This window comes from Belonocnema kinseyi, chromosome 3, assembly GCF_010883055.1.
Source record: "Belonocnema kinseyi isolate 2016_QV_RU_SX_M_011 chromosome 3, B_treatae_v1, whole genome shotgun sequence".
NCBI classification, from domain to species: domain Eukaryota; kingdom Metazoa; phylum Arthropoda; class Insecta; order Hymenoptera; family Cynipidae; genus Belonocnema; species Belonocnema kinseyi.
In genome coordinates this window covers 161,982,778-162,009,482 of record NC_046659.1, presented here as the reverse complement: position 1 = coordinate 162,009,482, position 26,705 = coordinate 161,982,778, and the positions used below count along the sequence as shown (strand labels likewise).

The following is a 26,705-nucleotide window of genomic DNA, read 5'->3' as shown; positions in this document are numbered from 1 at the left end:
ATGTATGCATGCATGTATATACATATGCCGTTTTGTACACGCAATATTGATGAACGGCCATGACTCCTTGGTGGTTGCCTTATCTTGCTTTAGGCTGATGATGTTACGTACTTGACTTTTCGGCTAACTCTTTATTATTTACATTCTATACGAGGCCCTTTTAGGCCTTAGAGACCGCCCGCCGATATATTTGTCGCATACACAATTTCAAGGACCATAAGGTTTTTTCCCCATATATCACTTAAATTATATTTCTAGGAAACCCTCTCTTTTTCCTTTTTTCTTAGGTTGCCTAACCTCTTTCGTTTTGTAGTAGCTAATAAGTAGTATAGGAGCTGATTTAGAGCTTGGGTGGCTTCAAGAATTGTTGTAAAATCTGATTTGAAAAGAGACGGTTTTGCTTCGCATTGTGAGATCTCACCTAGATGAATGTTATTTCCTCCAAGATATCTAATTTATTACTAATAATAATCTTCAATTGTGATTAATTAATTTGATCATTTAAGGTCTTTACGCAAAATACGAGCTGAAACATATTCGTAATTTGACTATTTCACTATATAATAACTTTAAATTGAAATCCATCATGATTTAAATATTTCGAAAATCATGAAAAACTTTTACAAGTTCCTTTCCACATTCATCTATGTATAAATAAAAAAAATGAAAAACTAGGCATTCAATATTTAATTATTTTAAGTTTTTTATTTTAATGTTTGATACCGATTAACTATTGTTGTTGTCACTAATGCTGCAAACGAATTTTTCGCGTCTTCTACTCTTCTGCATTCGAAAACTAAAATTCTGTTTTTTGTGTGGAATTTATTGATAATTATAAGAGGGGAGATAAATTTTTGTATGACATTATTAATAACAATAGGAATAGTTTATCGTTATTTTCAAATGTATAAGACGAGAAGCTTACATTTTAAAAACTATACAGTATACACTATCAAAATCTAAAAAGAAATTTGACATATTTGTAGCAGATCAAAAGAGCTGTAGATCTTTGAAGAAAAAATGTGTGATTTTTGTTAAATTATTATATTATTTTCACCTAGACAACAACATATTTCGTGGCTGTAATTTTCTGCGAAGATAACAATCTTCTCCGTGAAATTGATGCCGAATTTTATTGGCTTTTATCCAAAAAAATGTTTAAATCGGACATCAATAGTTTTCCGAAAAACTTAATTTGTCTTCAGATGTTATTTTTTACCTACCTGTGCACCGGTGCATTTACCCAGTACATTTTTTTAAATAGAATCGCAATAAAAAATAAATTTTTAAGAGGAGGATTAGAGACATAATATTTACAAGTCAATTTGTGCAAAAAATTATTCCTTAACAAAAAGGCTCAAACACATTGTGAATCCAATAATCAGTTGCTTTGAAAAAAACATTCAAAACGTTGCATTTGTGCAAAAAGGGAATTGCATAGAGAGGCTCCAAAGTAGTTTTCCAAACAACATTGTATACCGCTCATTATATACAAATATGTAACGATGGAAATTTTGAGTCGATTTCTTGGTGAACTCTCAACAAATAAATTCTAGAATAGCAAATCCTAAGATTAAATGATTTTGGAATGGAGGACAGTTAAAAATTAATTTTAAAAATCTTGAACATTTGCAACGTATGAAGTCGTTTTATTGAAGGCATTCCTTTAAAAAAAGGGAAAGGACAAAGGGGACAGGCTAGCTTATGACTATTGTGGTTATTCATATAATGGTTGATTAATACTATAACTATGCAAACAAAATAAAATCTCTGAGTCGTTGCTTCGGAGATGAAGCGGAATTTTGACTCGCGACAAAATAATGATTTCAATGATGCATTAGAAAAAATGTTTTCCAAATGTAAACTAATATGGGTGAAAAATAAATCGTGAAGGTCTGAATTTGAATCTCGTGGACTATAAAGCCTGATATACATTCCTTGAAGCATGTTAAAACAAGATAACGCAATGCAATGTCATTTTATTTTGGAGAAAACCTGACGACGAAGTTCCAACAGTGTTATTGTTTGTGCTGGAAACTTATTAGGCATCTACAATTTCAGTTTAAAAAAATTGTAGTTTCAGGGCACATGTTAGAGAGTCGACTTGGAAAACAAGTTTCGGAGATAAAGCCTTTGAAGCTTTTACATTATACTTATGCGACACAATTAACGCTGCGCAAATTTTCAAAAATTGAAGATGAATGATTGAACTGGGAAGTGATATATATTTTGATGAATGTAGTGATGTATTTGTATTGTACACACGTCGTACGAGTATGCATGGAGAAAAAGAAATAGACGGACAATCAGCAGGGGTATTGGATAATTGGAGTAGATTTCTTTTTAACGATACTCAGTACTCTTGATCGATCTTTACAATGAGTTATCGATCATTCCGGTGGTTATCGCATTTGTGACTCGTCAACCCATTGAATGAATCTCTGCCGCGTTTCACGGATGGAGAAAGACGATTAGAGGATAGTCGTCGACCTCTCTTATATGAAACTGGTGGTTGCGCAATGAGCACCAGTCAGCAAGGCCGAGTTTCCAGTTCGTCAAGGTTAAAGTCATGAACCTAGAATTTTTTATGATGATCAGCTAGTTCGATTCTACCACTATTGTATACTAATCTCATGATCTCTTCCAGCTCTTTGCTATACGATTTGATGTGATGTGGTATTTATTAAGTATAGGTATAGGATAGCGGATAGCGGATAGGAGATAGGAGATCCCGAGTAGTAATTTGATCTGTAAACGATTTCATTTTTTGCTTCTCTGCTCCGTATTTTAAAGCAGATTGAGTTTCTTCCCGATTTTTAATTCAATCGTTTGGAATTAAGATTAGGGAAATTGATTATTAAGTATTACATATTGCTGATGTTAAGGATTGATATCGGATTATTGGAATTTTGCTTTCTATTTACACCATTTTGTTCTGCAAGAAAGTATTAATTTTCAATAATTTTGAAAGCAGGATTTTACTGGAAAACAGGTTATGAACAAATATAAAAGATTTATTTAAAAAGAATCAATTTATTAAAGGAACTTGGAAGGCAGGTCTTTACTCTTTGAGATGCGAGATTCGACTAAAGAACGAACGTGTCACAAACATCAAATTCATACACCATACACATTTCAATCATGGCTATTGTTAATGTTACCGAGATTACGAGCTCTTGAAGCTTTAGGCCAAACTTCTTAGAACCGCAGAACACACACGACTTAAAACATATCGTTTTCAGCACTCCGAAATCGTAGATTATATTTTTGCTCTATATACATATATACAATAGTTGACATAATCCAACAGATTTCAAAAAAAGACTGGTGTTCTCATTCTGTAGTCGAAATATTCCTGGATTTAATCAATTTAATTGCTAATTAAAAAGCACTTCTGTGTTAGGTTAAATGTAACTTTAAGGCCTTAAGGCATTCGCCGAAAAAACGTGCCAAAAGTCGAGAGGTTTGATGATATCAACAAGACGATTGACATTCCTTTTGTCGAGTACATTCCTGTCACATGGTTTTAACTCAGCATTCACCGTTTTCTGTCATTGCTCCTTGCTTCAAATTAATCGACTCTCCACGGCTTGCATAGAAAGAGGCCTAAATTAAAAGATTCTATTCAACGCCTTAAGTTTCATAAATTAAAAGATTTGGTTTAGATCTTTCTATATGTGACACTGTGCAAGAAAAGGGCCCACTTTGTTGGTTACATACATATGTATAGACTCTTAAAATTCTAATTAGTGAAATTTTTTTCTTCTTTTTTGAGGGGAGGGGAAAGGGGGAGGATGTCCCATTTTTCAGATTGGAGTGGGAACATTTTGTGTTGGTTGTCCAAATTTGGTCGTTGGACTCTTGATTCTATTTTCAGGAATTATTATCGAAAATTCACTGATTCTCAGGGGAATTTCACCTGGCTATTTGATTCTGATAAGAAACTGCACACCTTTTAAAAATCCGATTACAAATATAAAAAAATATTTTAAATTTAAAAATGACGGTGAATTTGTTTAAGTCAACAAAATGTTCATTTTCCTTGAAAAATACCCAAGATTGAAAAAAGTTTACACTGCATCATTTTATTTTTGCAAAATATTCGAAAATTATTTTTTTTTTTCAGATAACATAAAGAAATTATTTATATCTGAACGAACATGCACTCGTGTGTGATGGGTATCGTTTTCTAATTAAATGGTCGAGATAAGAACACTGGTAGCGTTATTTTTTTTAACATTGTAATTTAAACTATAATATTATCATAATTAACATTAAAAATGTGATTCTACTCATTATTGTATCTCCATTTTTTCAACAATTAAAATAAGGGACGGGTTTTTATCCAACAGCGGAAGGGTTTTTGGCCAAAAGTGAGTTGTCCTGCTACGGTATTCTTTGAAAAATTCTTTTCGTTTCTTCTTAATGTGAACTGAATCAGTAGAACTAGTAGTTCCGGATTCATCTCGTTTTTTTAAAAATTCTAAGATTGAATTGCAAATTTAAGTATTTTATTGAAAATGTAACTACTTTATTAAAAGTAAATAGTTTTCTAAAAGAAACATTCAGTTACTTGGTTGAAAGTTCAAGCACTTTTTTAAACATTTGTTTTTTTAGTTGAAAAATGAATATTCACAATTTTTTGTTAAAATTCAACCGTTCGTCTGAAAATTTTACTGTTTTGTTGAAAATTCATTTTTTCTAAGGAATTCTTTAACTATTCCAATTTGGGTGCAAAATTGATCCCTTTAATTGAAAATTTAACTTTTCTAGTTAAAATTTCAACTATGTGGCTGCAATTTTCATCATTTTTGGTTAAAAATGCAACTTTTTGGTTGAAAATGAATCTGCTTTGGTTAAGAATTCAACTAATTTGTTGAAAATGCGTCTGTTTTTGTTGACAAATCAACTACTTTGCTTAAACTAATATTACTTTTTAAAAAATGCATTTTTTCAATTGCAGATTCATCATCTTAGTAGAAAATTCATATTGTTTTATTAAAAATTGGACAATTTGATGTCAAATTAAACTATTTGGTAAAAAATTAACTTTCTGTTGAATTTTGAGTTTTTATTTAAGAATTTAGCTATTTCACTTTTGGTAAGAAATTTATTTTTCATAAATCGACAAATTAATTTTTTGGTAGAAAATTGATGTATTTTGTTGAAAATTAACATTTTTGATCAGAAAATTAATCTTGTTTGACCATATTCATCTGTATGGTTGAGGATTTAACTGTTTGGTTAAAAATTTGTCCACTTTGCTTTAATTCAACTGGTTAAAAATGGAACTTTTGTTTGTTTAAAATTAAATTTTTATACTGCAAATTTGATTATTTTATTTGTGGTTGAAAATATCTATTTTAGTATAAAATTGTTGTTGAGGATTAAAGTATTTTGTTAAAAGTCGTTTTTTGTCGTTTCATATTGGTCTTTTGGTACATGGGTCTTGCGCCACAGCTAGAATAAGATCAAGGAACAGTTCCGTGAATTAATCTCTTAAAATTTCTCTCCGTGTAGAAATTCGAAAAAAATCATCTTTTTGGCTTGAAAATTTAACTATTTGGTTAAAAGTTTAACTATTTTCATGAAAATTGTTTCCTTTTTTTGCGTTAAATTTCAACTATTTGTTTTTCAATCTAACTGTTAATTAAAAATTTTTTTTTTTTTAAATTCACCTCTTTTGATAGTAAATATTATTGGGTTGAAAATGTAAATACTTTGTTGAAAATAATGGTCGAAAATGTTTCAAAAAGAAAGCGATAAAAGATGGATGTGTCTATGTATAATGATAGTACTTTTAATGTCTTCGGTTGACCGCAGTTGTACCGCTTTAATCTTTAAAATTAGTGACTTATTTTTTTTAACCTTTTTCTTTTTAGAATTCTAGAAACTAAAATCCATTCGACTTTCAAAAAAACAGTTACAAACAATTGCGACGTAAATGGTTACTGATAAAATACCCCAAAGATCACACTTGCAAGCTTCGTTTCTCCTTGGCTCCGCTGTCCTATCCCTTCAAATTACCTTTCTAGTGTGCAATAATATTTTTTTATTCTAGTGGCTTTAAAGGTCAAGCGCGAGTTAAATAAAGACTGAAGGTGTTTTAGAAAATAATATAATTAATTTCTAAAGAATGAGTTACGTTTGGACTTCACAGAAAGGAGTTTTTGAATGGCTCCCATGAATTAAATCTTATCTTGTTGTTGCCGACCAAAATTTTTATCTTTATGTGAGCGGAGATAAGATTTTTTTGTGTTCAACGAAAAGATAAAACGTTTTCGATACCAAGGGGTCTTTAAAATAGGATTTAAAATTTTAATCATGTTATTTTTGGCTTTTTACAAGCTTTTCTTTGACGTGTTCTGTGGGTATATATGAATAGGTCTTGGAAAGTGAGAGTTCAAATTGGAGTTGACCAGTTATCCAATTTTAGAAAGATTTTAATTTACGTTAGGATATTAGAATTTTAAACTGTTTAGTTTACATCGTCATTAGGACAATGATTGATCATTGACAATTGATTGAATGGTTAATTCCTTGACAGAAGAAACTAAAAGCGCGATTCATGATAGCCAGATGCCAGCTGTATTGAATAATATATTTTCGGCAATCGAGATATTGGACCAAGCAAGAATTTGACTTAGTTTGATGAGACCGTATAAAAAGTGGAGTTCGATGTTATTGCAAAACATATAAGTGGCTATATAGTTGTCAAGTCTCGAGAACTTTTGTTGCAAAAAAGCCCGACCTTATACGTATAGAGTTCGACGCTCTAGCTCCTTGGTCAAGTGCCTCACACTTAAAAGAGGAAATATATACACCTAACTACAGTACTACACCTATAACTATACTTATAACTGTAGGATTATCGATCTTTTACGTGGCTGTGTATAAGGTTGTGTTTGCGCCTACGCGAGCAAAGGCATGACATGAGCTTGCTCCTCTATCAATTATCGAGTACATACCCACACACACACACACACACACACACCAACACACGAATATGAAAAATTCTTTATGGATTCGCTCGAGTAGCTCTAACAGTCGAACAGTATAACAGTCTAACCTCACTATACTACCAAGGCCATAACTTTAAAAGGTTTCACGTGGCCGCGTCCTTAAACTTGATGGTTGTTCATTGAGCTACCCTGAAGAGCAATCACAGAGCAAATTCTTGAACGTCTCGTTTCTCGTTGCAATGTTGCACTAAGCCTCTCATATTATATCGAGGACAAATCTCAACTCAGTGCTCGAACCACGCACTTATTCAAACCTGTTTTTGAGTTCAAAGATCTTTTAAAGGGTTAAACGCCGCACTCCTTCCTGTTATACAATGTATGTTTTATAACTTTGCATTTTTTCTTCTCATTATTTTTAATTATATGGAATTATAGGGTGCCCGGAGAAAAATGTATGTTCAAACGCAGTTGATTTAAGTACCAGATAGTACCGTGAAACATACAGATATTAACACGTATCGTCTGCTATTTTTTTTTTTTTTTTTTTTTTTGAGATCTCGGCCGTAAAAACGTTTTGTTGTTAAACTGAAACTTCCGAGAAGGTTTACTGAAACATCCCAGATGTTAAAGTCGTTGTCCAAACTCCGAGTACAGGAAAGCGTTATACTTCTATCGGCCAGATGATGATGCTTCTGTTTGCTTGTGCTTATTTGTTTGGTTCCAATACATTTTTGGGTGATTTAAATAAATTCAATTATAGACAAGGTAAAGCCTCAAAATTCAAGTAGTCCCAACACTAAAGATATGGCGTCCATTTTTCAATTAATTTAAAGTTTTACAGGAAATCACAATCTTAAGAATAATACAACACCGAACAAAGGCCAGTGCCATCAAATCAATCACAGGTTCAATTAATTTAGATTTTAGGTATTTCATTTTTTGTTTGAATGAAATAAATATTTTTATGAATTCGAATAAACAGATTTTAAGCGAATAAATTGTTTAATAAAAGTCACTTTTTTGTTTAAGTCAAAGAATCTGTACTGAACAAATTATTTGTTTCAATTAATAAGGCAAATAAACCTTTTTTTAATTAAAGCAAAACATTTGTCTGATTCAGTTATATGAATTCAAACAAACTTTGTTGTTTGATTGAAACAAATATTTTTCTGAATTTAGTCAATGTTTCATATCGCATGTAAACTTGTGGCTATAAATAATGACTATTAATATTTTGGTCACAGGATAATAATAATTCATAAAAGTAGAAATGTTTTATTTGTTCTCGAAAAAAAATTATGTTTATGGATTCCGCAAGCCCTATGAAGTTTAACACATATTTCGCAGAACAAACAAGATGTAGAGTACAAATGATTCATTATTTTTTTAATGTCACCCCCATCAGTTTATTTTACAGAGTCCCAAAACCTATAAGTGAAAAAGTGGGGGTTGCGAGTTTTTGGTGCTAATCATAATTTTTTACGGTTTTTTAAATGCAAGTTGCTTATAATACATAAAAAAGTAATTTATACTAATAATGAAATGTTTAAATCAACTCATCAAACAAATTATTATTGTTTATAACCATCTTCTACAATATTAATGCTAGGTAGTTGCGGTTTTTACTGAAATGTTCAACTTTTTGTCCACTTTTTGCTTAATAAATAATAATTAATTCAAATTAACTCACGAAATTGCTTTAAAAATTTATAATTGTTTATAACTATCTCCTTTTAGAGTAATGCCAGAAAGTCACGGGATTTTATAGAAATTTCAAATTTTCTTGGACTTTTTAGTTAGGAACAAATAATTAATATAGGAAAAATATTTGAAAAATATTTCAAATATCTGTTTTATTTCAGAAAAATATATTCGCAGAAAAGAAAAGGTTTGTTTGAAAAATGATTTTCTCTTTTCTTTCTTTATTATTTTTTCATAATTAAAAAGCGAAAGTAAATTAAAAAAATGTCATGAAAATAGCAACTTTATAACAATCCTCTGAGAAAAGATAGTCATAAACAATAATAAATTGTTTGAAAAATTATTTCTGTTAACTTGCATCAATTATTTCCTCACTCTATGTGAAAAGTTAACAAAGAGCGGAAAATTGTTAAAAATCCGCACTTATCTAGCATTATTAAAAAATAATATTATTTTTAATTGTTTAAACAACTATGTTGGTTAACTTAAACTCTATGTGAAAAGTTGACAAACAGTGGGAAATTACAGAAATATCTGCAACTATCTAGCATTACTGTAGGAGGCGATAGTTATAAACAATAATAATTTGTTTAAGCAATCCGAAGATAAAACTGCTAAAAATAATAAGAATTTGCTTAAAAAATTCATGTAAACATCTGATCAATTTCAAAATTTATGATTTTGCACATTGGATTTTCAATTTCTCATTTTAAAAAACCAGTAAAATATTACAAAATATTTTTAAAATGTCCTTTTTTAATGAAAAAAAATTTCAAATTGCATCGCTCAAAATGGAATATTTTAGACTAAAGAAATATTTGAACATAGGAAATTGTTTAATTTTGAACAAGTTCATAATCGCTGTTCTCAAAATTAAGTATTGTTCAATTGTTAATACTTGAACTAATTCATCCAATAAATTGTCTATTTGTTCTGACAAATTAGTAACTAGAAGATTTTTTCCTTCAATGTTAATTTTCATTCATGTTAGTATTTATTTGAGTAATTTTTGTAATATTTTTAATGCTCGCGTGTAAGGTGCATTTTATTTCAATTAAAATTTTTTTTCCTTTTTGTATGCTTCTTTATGAGTGATAATTAATTTCAAGAGCGAATATTTCATACTAAGCATTTATTTCTCAAGTTTAAGAATAATAACAGAATAAAAAATATATTAAATAAAATATCAATAACTATTCAATAGCACCGTTACATCATCATACAGTCGGTTGAAGTGTTTTTGGCCTATTTTTTAAGATAAACTTTCATGGACTTTAATCGACATTTTGACGAAACTGTACTGATTTTTACTTTTATTCTGCAAAGACCTAAACTTAAAACAAATAATTCGCAATAGTTAAAAAATTTAAAAACGTTGATAAATTCATTGTTTAAGTATATAAGACGGTTTTAGTTTTCACAACTCATTTTTTTCCAAGCTCAGACGTTGCAGAATCCAAGGAAAACTTAGAATCATTTTGCTATCTTGACTTATATGCCTTCAAACGGTTTTGACAGGGAATATATCTAACAATAACTAGAGCCAAAAATTCAAGGCTATAATGGCGGTTTTCCTTTTTTTTTAAAGAGAAAAAGCATTTAATCTCATGAGGAGAATATCCTGGTTTTCTCATGAAATCTGACTTGTTCCAAAAAATGTCTTCATTACCTTAAATAAGGCGGCGAGTGAAAGAAAGGGAGGGATATTTGGGAGTGAGTTGTCTTTGAGCCTTCGATTTTCGTTTTTTGATATTTCCAAAAATTTCCTTGTTATGTTTCAATGTTCTGCTTTAAAAGAAGAATCTAAATTTTGCTATATTCTGAATTTCTGAAATTTCAAGGAAGAAAGTGTCCACTTTAAATCGCTTTACCTACTAGGGATAGTCGTAGATATATAGAGTGTGAGTGCAGACTGTAGAGTTTTGCAGGAGTGAAAGTATTTTGAGAAAATTGTCTTGCGAGACATGCTGGGGTACTACTGTACTGTGGAACAGCTGTGCGACCACACGCGTTTTTCCGTCAATCAGGCCAATGAGCGTTCTGCTTCAATGCAATGGCGCACTAACGATAAATTATTACGCTGGGCGATCCAATAAATACGAGTAGAAGGGAAGGCTCCCTACAGATAAAAGGAAAGAAAAAGGACTCCTTTCCAATCCAGAAGAACCCCCCCCCCCTCCCTCCCCAGAATTCAGTAGAGAAGTAGAGTATAGAGTAGAGTTTTAGGCTATAGGTATAGGATACAGGACTCTAAAAGGGGACATTCGTCTTTCCCTTCATACCCTTCTTCAATAAACTCTGTACACGTTAGAACACGTTAGATTGTCAGAGAAGACATTTTTTGCTCTCTTTGTCGCTCTTTCTGTGATTTAATAGACTCTATTTCATGTCTTTTTTCCCTGCTTCCTCTAGAAGTCCGAACCTAAATACGATTCCAGTCACAATCGCGACGTTCTGCGTTTGTAGACAAGCAGTGGTCCATTTGATCGTAATGACCTTCAAGTCCAGGAAGAAGCTCGTGAGTCTCCCTACTATTGTGCATGACTGTTATTTCAAGAGTTGCGAATTTGCGATTCTCGAGGGAAAACCACTCCTGTGAACTTCTGGTGAATCTGTGATTCTCTGACATTCACCGATGTCTGAATTCGAAATGAGTCCAAGTTAGTAGAGTATGCCGCGCGCCTACAAAAGAGGGTTTCTTAGCCTATTAAGACGTTCGTTAGGTCGTTCAAATCTCACCCTCCCATACTTTCCCTTCCCTTCTCTTCCCTCCCTTCCTCTACTGTCCCTCCCCATACTTCTCTCACTTTACTTTCCCTACTTCCAACTCTTCACACATTCACCCTTCACTTCCCCACCCCCTTAGTTCCCCTCCGCGAAAAAAGGACTATCTGCCACTCACGTTGAAACCCTTTTCCAGGGGTTCCAAAGAAAACCGGGCAATTTTAAACACCCCTGCCACCTTTCCAAAGTCTGTACTCCCACCTCAAAAAGATCCCTGATTTCAAATTTCAAACGCTAGAACGCGTGGTTCCTTTTGGGTCCCTGGAAAAGGGGTTCAAGGCCCCCCCCCTCTACTCATGCTGAACTCCTTTTTCAGGGGCGCCCTAAAAAATAACCCTTTCCAGTGCCGAGCATTTTAAATCGGGGACCTGTCAAAGATGTGATGAGTTAATTAATTGGACAGCTTTAACTAACTCCTCGAAGTAGCTAACACACATTCTGAATACTAAAGACTCTCGCCCCACACACGTCGAACTTTGGTTTCAGAGGCCCCAAAAACCCACTCGTATCAGGGGTCGGCCATAAACTACATTACCCTCGACGCCCCCCCCCCCCTCCTCCGAGTAATTTTGCCTAAAATTATCTAAAAACAGAGAAAATAGAGTGGTTTTCACGAAAATAGAGGATCAATTCTTTAGAATAAAATGAATCTGAATACCCTATTGAATTTAATATCTGCCCTCTAAATTCTTCAGATTTCAAGTCGAAAAAATTTGGAATTTCAACAAAGTACATAGTTGCGTTTTCAAACAGAATTTTCAACGAATTAGTTGAACTTTTAACCGATGAGATAAATTTGCATGCCAAAAGCACCTTTTTTTCAAAGACCGTTGCATTTACAACTAATAAAAATTATTGTTCTATTGTAAAGGATACATTTTATACCAAAATGCAAATTTTCAAACATTTGAGTTAACCAAAGGAACAAACCGATTTTTAACGAAATAGTTGGATCTTCAACCAAAGTGATGATTTTTCAACCAATAAAAACAAATTTTTGACCAATTAGTTGAATCCGCAATCAAGAAGATTAATTTGGAATAAACAAGATTAATTTTCTAATCAAAAAGACGACTTTTTAACAAAGTAAATGAATTTTCTACCTAAAATTTTTTTAACTTGAGAAGGATAAACTTCCAGATAAAAAAAATTAATGTTCAACAAAAAAAACAGGAATTTTCAACAAAAAATTTAAATTTTCAATAAAAAAGTTGAGTTTTAAGAAAGAAGAATTTTTAACAACTTAATTCAGCTTTTAAAGAACTAGTACCTTAGATCAAAAAAGAGAATTCTCTAACCAAATTGTTAAATTTGTTAACAAAAAAGATTATTGGTCTACAAAAAATGAATAGTTGAATTTTTAAGCCAAAATGAGAACTTATTCATAAAACAATGGATTCAGTTTTCAACTGAAATTATAAATCTTAAAAAAAAACAATAATTAATGTTTTAAATAGTAGTTTTAGTATAAAAAAGTAGGTGATTAAAAAAGAAAAGAATTAACCAATAAAATAGTTGAATTCTTAACCAAAACAGATGATTTTCAACCATGCGTTTGCATTTTTAACCCAAAAGAATCAAATTTCAGTCAAATAGTTGAATTTTCACCTAGGAAGATCAATTTTCAATCAAGATGAATAATTTTGAATCAAATGCGGAACACTTAAATTTCCAAAATTTGTTTAAATTTAGCATCGAAAACGTGCTAAATGTACTAAATGTTAATTAAATTCATAGCGTTACCTCTGCTTCCCCCCCCCCCCTCCCCTCATCAGCATCCTTCTATTGCTGACTCATTTTCAACAAAAATTGTTGGCAACTTAATTCCTATTAACCTACAACAAAAAATTCTTTGAGCGCTTTTAACTGGAATGAAAGTCAAGTGTCGAATCAACATTCTTGAGTGACTTTTTTAGAAGCATACCTCGAATGACTTTCAAGTTAATGCCTTTTTACAGATTTTTTTTTCAATTTTCGGGGTTGATTTAGGGTGGGTTCCACGTGAACTAGGGCTAGATGGACGATAATAGGGTCCAGGGGAAAATTAGAATTAGAAAAAATATCTATGATTAGAGTGTGCGTGGGTGGATAAATCGATGTTGTAATAACGTCATTTCCATTTAAACAAATTTATCACTTTATTTTATAGGTAAAACATTTATTTCAGTAATTTAAAAAAAAATGATTTCGTTTATAAACGTTACTACTTTCAGTTACGTGTACTTTAGTGGAAGTATTAAAAAAAGATTCGGTAAGTTCATTGCTTTCTTTTTCAGTAAAATGAGTTAAAGTTGGGGAATTTCAAATCTGATTCTCGCTGGACACGCTATATTGATCTTTTTTTTTTAATTGACGAGTTTAACGTTCATTATTTTAAAAAAGTGTATTTACTTTTTTTTATTGAGATTAATTCATAATGAGCAGCACTATCAGTGAAAGTAATTATAATTAGTAGATTAGAAGATATTTGTGCTAAAATTATGCTTCAGCTTCTTGATAAGAATGCGGGGCAGTTGCACAATATGAATTTCGTTCGTTGTTCGTTTTTGGTTTATCTGTATAATAGCCTGAGTACTAAATAATTTCGAAATCTTAAAAAAATTGATATTTCTAATTGTGTTCATGGTCGTCGAATATATGCAGAAAATAAGTGCGCTGCACATAGTGCCAATGTGGAATTTACTTTTAAAAAGGTCTACAGCTTTTATTTTTAACTGATTTGAAAGTTTTTCTTTTTAACTAAAGAGTATTAAATTCTTCACGGAGGCTTGAAGATAAGTATTTAAAAATGAAAAAATATCTGACATCGTCATTGTATTTTGGCAGGAAGTAACTCAGAATTTGGCAGAGCATACTGGCATGATTTTATTGAATTGTTACGATTGTCTGGATGCCATTGTATGCCCTAAATTTTCCAGTTCATGTCATCTAGAGAAGAGTACAAAAATTGCTCAGCAGATGCTGCGAACTTGAAAGAACATTTGACAAGTGCTTTCCATGAACATGGAATCGATGAAGTAAGATTAGAAATTTCTCTGCAAACCGACAGGTGCACTCTGAATACTTTGGTGATAGATACCGATGAATTCCTGGATAATTTCTTTGAGCGATTGTTAACAATTGTTAAAAATTGAAGGAAAATGTATTGCTAGGCGAGTTGTTGGTTTGCTTCGATTTCCGAGAGAATTACGCCTTCGGAATTTCGAATGTAGCGCAGTCATTCGACTGGAATAACGACCAAGCTGTACTCTGTTTAGCGAGAGAATACTCAACGCAAAAGACAAATTTTCGTCCAGTTTGCGCAAGCTGTCATAAAAGTGCGGAGTTTAGGCGTGATGTAGTGATTTTCAAATTTCTACTTTAAAGGAATACTTTCCTTCGAAATTTATGGCCTCTAAGATTTCACGACCGATTGTCCTGAGAGGAGCACAGCAGGATTTACTCCGCCCTTTCTTGAAAAAATGGCGCAACGTTGAGTATTCTCTCGCTGAACAGAGCTATACAATCTTTACTGTCGTGATTTATTATAAAGATGGTGGAGACCTGAAACACAGAAGTACTGCGATAATATCTGATAATTGAACTCATGACACGGTGGCTACTCATGAGTATCAGATGATTATAGTGGATTATCTGAAAAATAATTTCGAGGCAAATAAAACCTACGCAGAGAGGAGTTTGGTAGAGCCGCTCACCCAACTCGTACAATTGTCGCGCCAATCACACAGTGAACAGCGCCACTTCTGTTGAGTATAGTGGCTCGACAGATTCGGGAGAACCATTACCCCGAACATATGCCGAACCGTCTAATCAACAGTGCAGTCGAGCCGTTCTGCACACGCGGCGCCTGCCGCTCAGTTCCTTGCTTGTGCACTTTAGGACAATATAGCACTTACGCTTCGGAGCGACTGATGTCCGCAAGTTCGGGGTAACCCGTGCCCCGAATCTGGAGCAGATACCACACCCAACCGAAGTACAGCTAAACTCTCACCGCTGGCGTGACGGTTTCAGCTAACTTCTCTCCGTGTACCATTTCATTGATGGTGCAGGTCAACAATTTAAGAATAAAAGTAGGTTTTGCCAATCTTTGAAGAAGATTTTGGTATCCCAGCAGAATGAAACCTCCATGGTAAATCTCATGACACCAGGGCAAATATAAAGAGACAAGCAGCTTGTTTTAGTTTGCAGTGTTCTCCTAAATATCATGTACTTCAAATATTATTCCAGTGTGCGAGGAGGAACTGCCATGAAACCGAAATTTTCTGCAGCAGCAAAGAAAGTCGCAGAGTTACTAAGATTCTAAAAGGACGATTTGATGAAGCAGTAAAGATCCCGGGTACATACCACGCTTTCATTCATTCATGTTCAGGATGGAAAACTTTGAAGGAAAAAGTTTTCAGTCGAAAATGCGAACAAAATGAAACCGTTGAACTTCTGAAATGAATAAAATCGTAAAGCAAGCAGCTAATACAATAAAGATATATGCGCAAACGACAACGAACAGTATGTCTAAGCTATAAACTCCATATAACAAGACAGAAAGGCACAAACAAATAACATCCATCAATCTCACAATCAAATAAATCACCCGGATAAACAGAAACATCATTTTCCTAGACATTCAATATGCAACAGATTTAACTTTTAAAGCATATTGTCAATTAATTTTAAACTAACTGTATTGCAAGCATTGCACCTTATAACTTGTGAGGTGTAACTTAATAAATGCAAAGAGTCCTTACACTAACCGCGTATGATATTATCTAAAGGAAGGAATTAGCTTGAGGGTGTTCCATGAGATTCCTACCAGCGTGAAGACGCGGTAGCGAATGGTCGCGCGGCCTCATCTCCGGCGAAGCGTCCAGTTACTCAGCACTCAATTACCCGAGAACAAAACAAAAAAAGCCATCAAGGGGGGAAAATCTCAGATTCTTAAAAAGACAATTACAAAAAGTCAAGTTGGAACAAATTTGAGAAACTAAATTAGTTTTGATTTACGAAAATGTAGAGCAAATTTTGACAGTTTCCGGAAATAATTGTAACCAGTTTTGAAAGATGATAGAAGAGTCTGTCGAAAACATTTGAAGTAAAATGGTGTTTTATACGAAAAAAACGGAGTTAGTGCCTTAATCGTGGCATTAGATTCGCGTACATGAGACGATTTTGAAATAGTTCGACACTGCCTTTCAGAGATATTAATTAAGCGGGAGCTTATAGTGAGGAATTTGGTCTTGAGCTTCTAGGTTTTATGACAAAAATTGTTAGTGTATACAGATACGTCATTTTTTGCCGTATTCTAATTTCGTAATACCGCATTTGTTGTCTCACTTTAATTTTGTAGTCGGGTATCGGTAACAGAAGAGTGATTGGTCACAACTCCTCGAACCCCTTTTCTAAGTCTCCCTTTCAAAAATACGAATTTTAGTGACTGGTCACAAAAGAGTGATCTGTCACATTTTGAACTCCTTTTCCAAGTCTGTCTTTAAAAAATGCAAGTGTTAGTGACTGGTCACAAAAGACTGATTTGTCAAATCCTAAACCCCGTTTCCAATTAAAGAATACTTGTGTTAGTGACTGATCACAAAAGAGTGATCTGTGACATCTCGAACCGCTTTTCCAAGTCTCCCTTAAAAAAATAAGCAAAATATTGAGCTATATTTCAAAATAGCAAAAAATATTATCGAAACAGAAACACGGCAAAAATTTGCCGCAGTTCAATGCTCGACTCAAACAATTTGATTGTTAAGTACTAAAGGTAAAAAATTGTAAATGGAAACTAACTTTGTAGGCGTAAATCTGGTCGCACTAGGAAAAATCTTCAGTTCATTCAAAACAAGAAAACAATTATTTTGCTTCGAAGAAATCAGAAGAATGTTACTTTCCGCAATTTTCACCATTACTCATTATTTTAAAATTATCAAAATAAATCTATCAAGCTCGCCTGGAAAACCACTAGAAAAAGTACACAGAAACTAGATAGGGCCTTTATGTATTTATAAACGGTCTAGCTAGGTTGACACAGGGCTTGATCAACACATTTGAGCCTGTTCTGCACCCAACGCTCGCCTAAATACATATCAATTTGTAGCACAATCATAAAGAATCATCAAAGTTTTACTAAATAAACATAGATAATTTTGTATGGGTAGGTTAGCTTTTGTTGGGCATGGTTGAGTTAGTGGGCTTGGGTTTGTGCACGTGGTTTGGAATTGTTTGGTGTGAATGTTTGTTGCTGGGTTGGTGGGTTGGGAGGATTTAGAGCGGGTGTTGGAGTTTGAATTTGTTGGTGCATGAGTTCCTTGGTGTCTTTTGGTTGGGGGTGAATGGATGTTGGCGTTTTTTTTGGTTGGATGCGCTGGTTTGTTTCGAGTGGGTGGCTTTTTAGGTATGTGGTTGTGTGGATTTTTGGTGGCTTGAGTGATTGAGTGGGTTTTGGGCGAATTGTGTTTGCGTTTTAGTGCTTGCGTGTGTATGTGTGTTACAGATCATGTTTTCTTCAGTGTGTCTGTGCCTGAAGAATGGGCGACACAAAAATTGGCAATAAATACCCCCCGCTTGTATCGCGAACGGAATGAAAGAAGAATCAGCTATTAGAAAATCGTGGACTTAGCTGTACTTCCGTCAAAACGTCAGCGCACGTCTATGATCGTAAAACGAATCTCTCGTGTAAGAAAAGCTGATGAATGAAGCGGAACGTCTCGGAAGACTGCATGACCATTCAGCCAGCCAGGATCCAGATATCATGCTTAGCTTGAAAAACCAGTTTCTCGTCTGCTCGAATACAGCCGTCCTGGCTCAAACTTGTCCACACACTTTGTAACCAAATCTCATACTTAAAAGCGAGCTTAAATGTCGCCAGTAGACTGTTGCTGGAGCGTCCCCAAGAGTCAAGACCATGAAAATTACCTGCCGTACAAAATCACAAGAATGCCGATCGGCCCTCAAAATACGAGGCGCCATAGAGAGATAATGAATTAATAGGTGATCTGATAACTTTTTCTCGAAGGAAAAGGTCAGGTTTTTTAAGAGATCTCACGATTTCAGATTTTGGATATCGTTCGTCAACTGGGGTAAATAATAATATTTATCAGTGGTATCACCCCCCCAGAAATTCTTTGTTTTCAGTAAGATTTTACAGTATACATCCTAAGAATATTGTTAGTAATATGTTCAGAGAGTTCGCGCTTGTCAAATATTATTAATGTTTTCTTGAAATGTCATTTCAGCAATTGATATTAAAATATATGTACTTTAAATAATTTCTTGAAATTCAATTTTGTATATATAATAAGGAATTCCCAAATTATTAATGTGTATCAGTTGTTTTAGTTGTTGAAAGAACCCATGACTATAAATTTGAGTCAGATGGTGGGATTCTGCGACAAAATATAAATTTGCTCACGTGCTTTTTGAAAAAAGAGGCAAAGTTTTAGAAGATGAAAGTATAAACGACCTGCCCGAAAGAACCATCAGTGCTAACGAACTGGTGCGGCATAACGGCCAGCAAAAAAAGAAAAAAATTCCGAATCTTAAAACTGGTTTAAACAGGTTTGGCGAGACAGTTCATATTTGAAAGAAGAAGCAGGATTTTGGAACTTTCTTTAATTTGGGATAAAACTTCACTGCACTTATTTTCCTTTTTGCCGAATTGAATTTCACAATTCTGCTTTAGTTGTAATAAACGCATCAAATTTGGTCTAGAATGTTCTCTTTGTCATTCGACAAAATCCTAGAAGGGGCGCCAACAACCTTTTCACCATTTTTTTTAAATTGATGATTCTCATTTATTAATAAAAATACCCCAGCAAAAACTTCGTTATTAAAAAAAGAACAATTTTCAAACATTTTACGTAAATAATTGATAAAACAATTAAACTGTCTATGTTGTTTTGAAAAATATGAATATATTTTGAAAACGGTGTAAAGATTAAACGTGATTAATAAATTATATAAAATGGCTCTCTGCCAAACAAAAGTTTCTTTGATTTGAAGAAATATTTAGATTGCCTTTCTATGTTTGATATACATAATTTTGTTTTCTTTGGATAACAAATTCTCTTTAATCTAAACAAATATTTACTTCAAAGAAATTATTTATTTTTTTAATCATAATTTCTTTGAGCCAAACGAATTTTATTGAAATTAAAGGAGACCTATTAAAGAAATCATTTCATCCAACCAAAAAATAAGAACGTCATTATCCAAGATCAATGGTTCGAATCCCACCAGAATCTGTGAATTTTTTTTTTTTTTCGATAACAATCGATTTTTTACCCTCAGGTGTACAAAGGACTCGACATCATTACGGCGAAAGTGACGAAGGAAGAGAGACTCCAAGCGGTACATCATTTAATAGACGTAGTCGATCCATTGGTCAATTTTACAGTCGTTGACTTTAGGAATCGAGCTCTACCTATAGTATCCTTTCACTGCTTAAATTTAATACAACTAGCATGTCTGTTCCTATACGTCCTTGGAAAATGTCTTGTGCCAAACCTGTTTTTTAAACGATTTTTTTCGATATACATCTTCAGTGTTTCAATGCTAGACATTCTTTACATTCTCAATATCTCCTTTACCATCACCATTGGCTCTGCTCAGAAAAAAGACTCCTTAATTCAAAGAATACAATTATGTTAAACAATTTCATTAATTGAACATTTTATATTCACAATAAGATAATAATCACTATCTGTAATAATTGCAGTCCCCGAAAAAATATTCTTTGATTCAATGGAGTCCTTTTGATTCCAATAAAAAATGTTGTTTACTTAATTAATAATAATTTTCTTCATTTTGCTGCGATTTTTGGTTAATTAAAAACAATGATGCCATGTTAGTAATATTATGTTATATTATGTTAATTATGCTAAAGAGAATAATCTCGAGATTCAAATATAGCACCCTCAGAAAAAATATTCTTTGCTTAAATAAATGACAATTTGATTTTAATTTATGCCGACCGTAAGACATAAAGAAAAATCTGTGACTTAAAATTAATAAACATTGTCGGTCGAGGAAGGGATTGATTTGGTTTTAAATCAGTATACAATAAATAATCATTATTGACAATTTGGAAATTATTATTGTGAGAACCCATTGACAAGACATTTTTAGTTGAATCCGCAAAGAAAAACGAACTTATTCATTGAAAGAATGTAAAAGTCTACATTTTTCAATCAAAATTGCATAAGTAAATAAAAATTTTTGTAATTTGCAAATTATCCATGCAAAGATTGAAAAATAGAGAAACTATACATTTTTCAATAAAAATTGTTCTAAAAATTTTCAAATATTACCTATTCCAAATTAATTTGTATTTAGGGTTATTTTGTTTTTCATATTATTGAAAAATTATGAGATGATGTCTTTTTTAAAAAGTCTCTATTTTTCTCCGTGCAAGAATATGAAAAATATAATATTTAAATTAATCGAAATTGAATGAAATAACTAATTGAGTATGTAGTTTAGGTAAGTACTTTGCGTCGCATTTATTTAAAGTGTTGAATAGCACTTGAACGAACGAATGAACGAACGAAGGAAGAAACGAAGGAAGGAACGAACGAATGATTATTATTCTGACTACTGCAGTGAAATATGATCGGGATCTTAAATTTGCTATACATACTACTTAAATAAAAGTGCTGAGGTCAACTGTAAAGTTTCTGCATATCGTAATTAAATATACCTCTCGCACTTGTCGTAATTAAACTTTGCAATTAAAATCAGTCCAGAATTTATGTTATTACTAATATTTTTATTGCGATTTGCGTCAGACAAAAACAAAATGCAAATATACAAGTTATAAGTTGAAAGTGACAAATGTATTAAAACCAATTGTGTTTCCCTTTTTGAGGGTTTCGCAGCGTCGCCCCTGGACAGAAACCCTTATTTATGCCTCTAGTTTTGGCCTGGTGTCTGTCCGTCGTACTTTTTTCCAAGAAAGGGAAATGAGGCATTTAGCAGTAGGGATAATGCGGGTAAATAATGGGAGAGAAAGTAGGGGAGGGGGGGGGGTGACAGGAAATGAGAGGAGGGAAAGTAGGAAAAAAGAGGGGAGGGAGGGTTAGTAGTGGTAATGAGGGGTGGAATAGTAAGGGAAGTGAGGAAAAATTGAGAAAGAGTGAGTATGTGACGTTGGGGAAATTAGGGAAAGTGAGGGGTACATAAATGATGGAGGGAAAGTAGAGGAAGTGAGTATAACTGAGAAGAAATGGAGGAAATGACTATAAATGAATTGAAAATGTATCGCTTATGTTGAAAATTCATCGTTTTGGGTGAAAATAAAACTACTTGGTTAAAAATTTAAACTCCTTTTTCAGAGTTCATCTTTTTGAATTAGAATTCATCTATTTCAGTTAAAGATTAATAATTGAACGTGCGGATTGCACAACGACCTTAGCGCGTGGACTCAGCCGGCCTAGTAGGCAATAGAGGGGATAACGCGTTGCCACGAGTCGTGTTAATTGGGGAAATAATTTTAAAACTGCCGTTGTTTCATTATTAATTATCGGATCGTGTTGGTTTTAGCATAAAAATACTCACGAGTCTTTAGCGCTTCCAACGAACCTAATTAAATGACTCATTTTTTATATTTTCGATTTTTTAACGACACTCGAACTTTCTGTAACTTTGTGTTGAAAATTTCAGTTATAAACTTCAAAACAGACCTAAATGAACAATATGAATTAAGTTGTTACACATTTAATAATAAAATATCTAAAATTCAGATCGATTGGTTTGTAGTAACAGCAATGGCGATCGCGAATGCTGTCTCAGTCGCTCTCGATCAACGTACATAGGCCAAGCATCTTTTGTTTACACGTAGCGTCGCGCCAATCCGAGGCGTTGTTTATTTATGTTCGTCATCGCTGTCAATACAAACCAGTCAGTCTGAATTTTAGATATTTTATTATTAAATGCATAACAACTTAATTCATATTGTTCATTTAGGTCTGTTTTGAAGTTTATAACTGAAATTTTCACCTCAAAGTTATAAAAAGTTCCGAGTATTGTTTAAGAGTCAAAAGTATACAAAAATAAGTCATTTAATTAGGTTCGTTGGAAGTGCTAAAGACTCATGATTATTTATATGCAAAAACCAACACGATCCGATAATTAATAATGGAACGACGGCAGTTTTAAAATTATTTTCCCAATTAACTCGAATCGTAGCAACGCGTTATCCCCTCTCTTTCCTACTAGGCCGGCTGAGTCCACACGCTAAGGTCGTTGTGCAATCCGCACGCTCAATTATAGTTAAAATGTTATCATTTTGGTTGAAAACTTGTGTGGTTTTTTTGGTGAAAAATTAATTTTGTTAACTGAAAATTTAACTTTTCAATTTTGTTTGAAACTGAACCTTTTTTGGTTCCAAATTCAATTAATTTATTAAAAATTGATCCATCTGGTTGAGAATTCATGTATTTTCTTTAAAAAAACCATCATTTTTAGTAAACAAATTAATTATTTTGGTTGACAATTCCACTATTCAGTTAAAAATTCACTTGCCAACGTCATAAATTGATAAGTATATTTTTTTAAAATTTTCATCTCTTTTAACTTACATGAACTTTTTATATATCTTTGTAATCTTGCGAATTGAAGATTTTTGCTTTCCAAAACAAAAAATTATTATTGAATATTTCTTAACTTTGAATCTCAGATTGACGCTTTGATTAGCAAGAAAAAAATGCCTGTGATTGTAGGTGGTACCAATTATTACATAGAATCACTTTTATGGAAAATTCTCATTGAAGATCCCAATGAAAAAAAAGTGAGTGGTACAGAGACCAGTTGCATTTCGTTCAGTGAAAAAAATTCAGCTTCCGTTGATAATATAAAAAAGCCTGAAGAAGAAAAAATAGAAAAAGAAAAGGAAGAAAGCGATGAGGAACTGCTAATAAAAAAACCCAGACTGGAATTACCTGAATCGAATGAAGAACTGCATGAGAAATTGGCACAGGTCGATCCGGATATGGCACGCAGACTGCACCCGAATAACCGACGAAAGGTGATACGGTGAGTTCAATCATTTCATGTTTTTTCTTTTTTAAATTGCACGCCTTTTTATTTTTTATTTTTTTAATAATCCCACCATTTTGATTCTCATTTGTTAAAAAAAAAAAACCAAAACAATTTCCCGCCTTTTTCAAGTTCTCATTCATAATTTTTTTCGATAGGGTTGTTTGCAAACAAAAAATACAATACAAGTGAAGACATACTTGTCATATAATACACCAACATCTTTAACTAAAATAGTGACTTTTAAACAAAGTTATTTAACTTGTACCAATAAGTACAATTTTCCGTCAAAAAGATAAAATCTGAAGAAAAAAAGTTGATAATAAAACTAAACAATATTTTTATTAAAAAAACAAGAGTTGGAAATATCAAATTTCCAACGAAATAGTTGAGCCCTCAAATAAAAAGGGTTATTTTCCAACCAGTTGCATTTTTAACCCTTATAGGGCATAGTGGGTTTGAAACACCCAGCGACTTATTTGCACTTTAACAAAACGTACCAAATTCAAGAAAATGTAGCATATGGCACCAGATTAACAAATGACATGAAAACCTATTTTTCTATGTCATTTTCACATAATTTTGAATTTCATCATTTTTATACGCAGTTTAAGATCAATAAAATCGTTTAATCACGCAAAGTAGGTACGGTGTTTCATTTTTAATTGAATTGCAGCTTTTATTTTTTAGAATAAATACCTTCTCTGGAACGAACTCTATAAGACGAATTTTATTCTTGAAGCGCAATATTTCGGAAGTATTCAAGTAAAATTTTAAGTAAGAATATGAAAAATTTTAAAAGTTATGAATTTTAGAGTGAAAGAAGTCATTTTTCTCCTAAAACTAGATAGATTAAACATCATTAATTGATTTTCTTGTAAAAAACTATCCAACACCGTCGGCACAGCACACGTTTGAATACCCTTGGGTACCTAACACCCAGTATGCTCTTTGTGTAATTTTACGGAAGTGTGCCTATTAAGGGTTAAGAAAAAAAAAGTTTGCAGAATGAAGGCAAATATTTCAACGGGAAAATATGAATTTTCTACTATGAATTTACCATAAAAGATGTAATAGTTGTAGTTACGTTTTAAATTAATAAATTTTAAAATTAATAACGAATAATATAATTGTTGATATTAACCCTCTCAGACTCGACTTAAATATCTCTGGTTAAAATTAACGTATCGGGATTTTTTATTTTTTAAACTATAGCTGAAAGTCTCATAAAAATGAATATTATAAAATTAAGAGGATGAATCCAATATATTACAATAAATATTTTCACAAAACTGAAACAACTATACCAAGCCGAAAATATCGTCCGGGTATAATATACCCAATATAGGCTGAGAGGGTTAAACTAAAAAATATTTCAATTCCGAATAAAAAAGAGTTGACTTGATTAAAAAAAGAGGAATTTTCATTACAATAGTTTGATTGCTCAACAAAAAAAGATTATTTTTTAACTAGTTGCTTTTTTAAGAAAAAAATATTCAATGTTTTCCAAAAAAACGTGAATGATCAATAAATAAGTGAATTTCTAAACAAATATTTGACTTTTCAATCAAGTAGATGCATTTTCTTACAAAAATAATTTTTTACAAAACAAGATGAATTTTCAAATCGAGAAAAGAAATCTTCTAGCAAATTTTTTAATTGTCAACCAAAAGAAAGGTTTCAATCAGGAACGAAAAAAACTAGCACGCAAATAATAATTTGAAGGGGGAAATAGTTTCTTATAGAAAATAGAAATTTCGAATAACAATGTATTTCTTACGTTTCTTTCTTTATTTTCTTGAAGATTATATAATTATAACTTCGTAAGTTCCTTGAGAAAATTCAAAAAGATATTTAAAAATTTATGTAAGAGATGTAAGAGAAAGGAACTTCCTTGTTGATAAATCTAATTTCTAAATCAGTGAAAAAATCGGTGAATTTGTTTGAACCAGACAGACGAGTAAGTGTTTTAAGATAAGAAAAAATGTCATTTTCGAAAAATGTCGACGTGTTTGTTTATAGATTTAATATATTTACGATCTGCGTGGGATTACCTAAAAGCAGGGAAAACTGCCTAATCTTCATTCACTTGTCAGCTTTTTATTTTTTTATTTTTTTCATTACGAATTTTTAAGTTAAAAATAGTTGACACTCGGACAGTGCCATAAAAAATATAATAATAATAAATAATATAAAACATTAAAATGTAATAAAGGAAGGAAAATCATTCACTCTGAAAGGGCACTTGCAACAACAACAATAATAATAATAATAATAATAATAATTTAAGTTAAAGAATAAAAAATAATATAGTAATGATATGATAATATCTACTCTTATCTGGAATGGGAGTAAAGAAGTGACGAAAACGAGCCAAGTCTAAGCCAGACAAAAAGAAAAAGGCCAATTTAGAAAAGGGCCTTGTTTTTTATTTATTTATTTTAAAGTAATTTTTGTGCGCGGCGTTGGTAAATCAGGTGATCTGTATGCAGCCATGTCAGTGGTCGAAGGCAGAATTATTTTTTTTATCATGTTGATTTTTAGGACGCCCCTTCCGCGCTCAAACCGTTAAAATATTTTGCCTTTGCTGAGCCCGCATTAGCTATAATCTACTGCAATAATTTACTAACGAGATTAAAAAGACCCCCCTAAATTTTTATACGCTTTGAAGATTGCTTTAATTTGAGCAAATCTCCTGGAAATTTTTACAAAATTAAATAATTTTTAAGATTGGGTCCGGGGGTTAGGGTTGGGGTCTCAGATTTACTTCTATTGTTATAAACTTGTAGTTTTTGTTTTTTAATTTTGCGAAAGTCAGGGAATTTCTACGAGGGACACTATAAATATCGGATAAAGATAAATTAAAAGTTTTATTTCGTGTATAAATTTCTTCTTTTTTTGTAGTTGCTTCCTCCTGATCATGAAATTTTTAGTTAAAATTTTTATTATTTTGTTGTAAATTCAACAGTTTTGTTAAAAACTTACCATTTTTTGTCGAAAATTAACTTCTTTGTTGAAAATTAATGTCATATATTTTCTACTAAAAAGACGAACTTTGATCAAGTTACATAAAACCACAAGTTTTGGCCACAAAAAATGAGTAAAATTTTAATTCAAGACAATTGATTTTTAATGGGAAAAAAGGATTTCCAACGAAACAAGTTAATTGTGTGCCGAATTGTTGAATTTGAAGGGGAAAACTAGATTTTCTACAAAAAAAAAAAAAAAAAAAAA

The 26,705-nt window shown here is 32.3% G+C and overlaps 1 protein-coding gene across 1 annotated transcript in view; it reads left to right on the top strand.

Annotated features, from left to right (window-relative positions):
• Positions 1 to 26,705, top strand: part of LOC117169390 (tRNA dimethylallyltransferase) — a 170,368-nt gene that overhangs the window by 9,466 nt on the left and 134,197 nt on the right. Inside the window, exons 2-3 of the mRNA XM_033355751.1 lie at positions 19,728 to 19,865; positions 23,113 to 23,468. Of these exons, the coding sequence (XP_033211642.1) occupies positions 19,728 to 19,865; positions 23,113 to 23,468 (494 nt within the window). The remainder of the gene's footprint in view (positions 1 to 19,727; positions 19,866 to 23,112; positions 23,469 to 26,705) is intronic.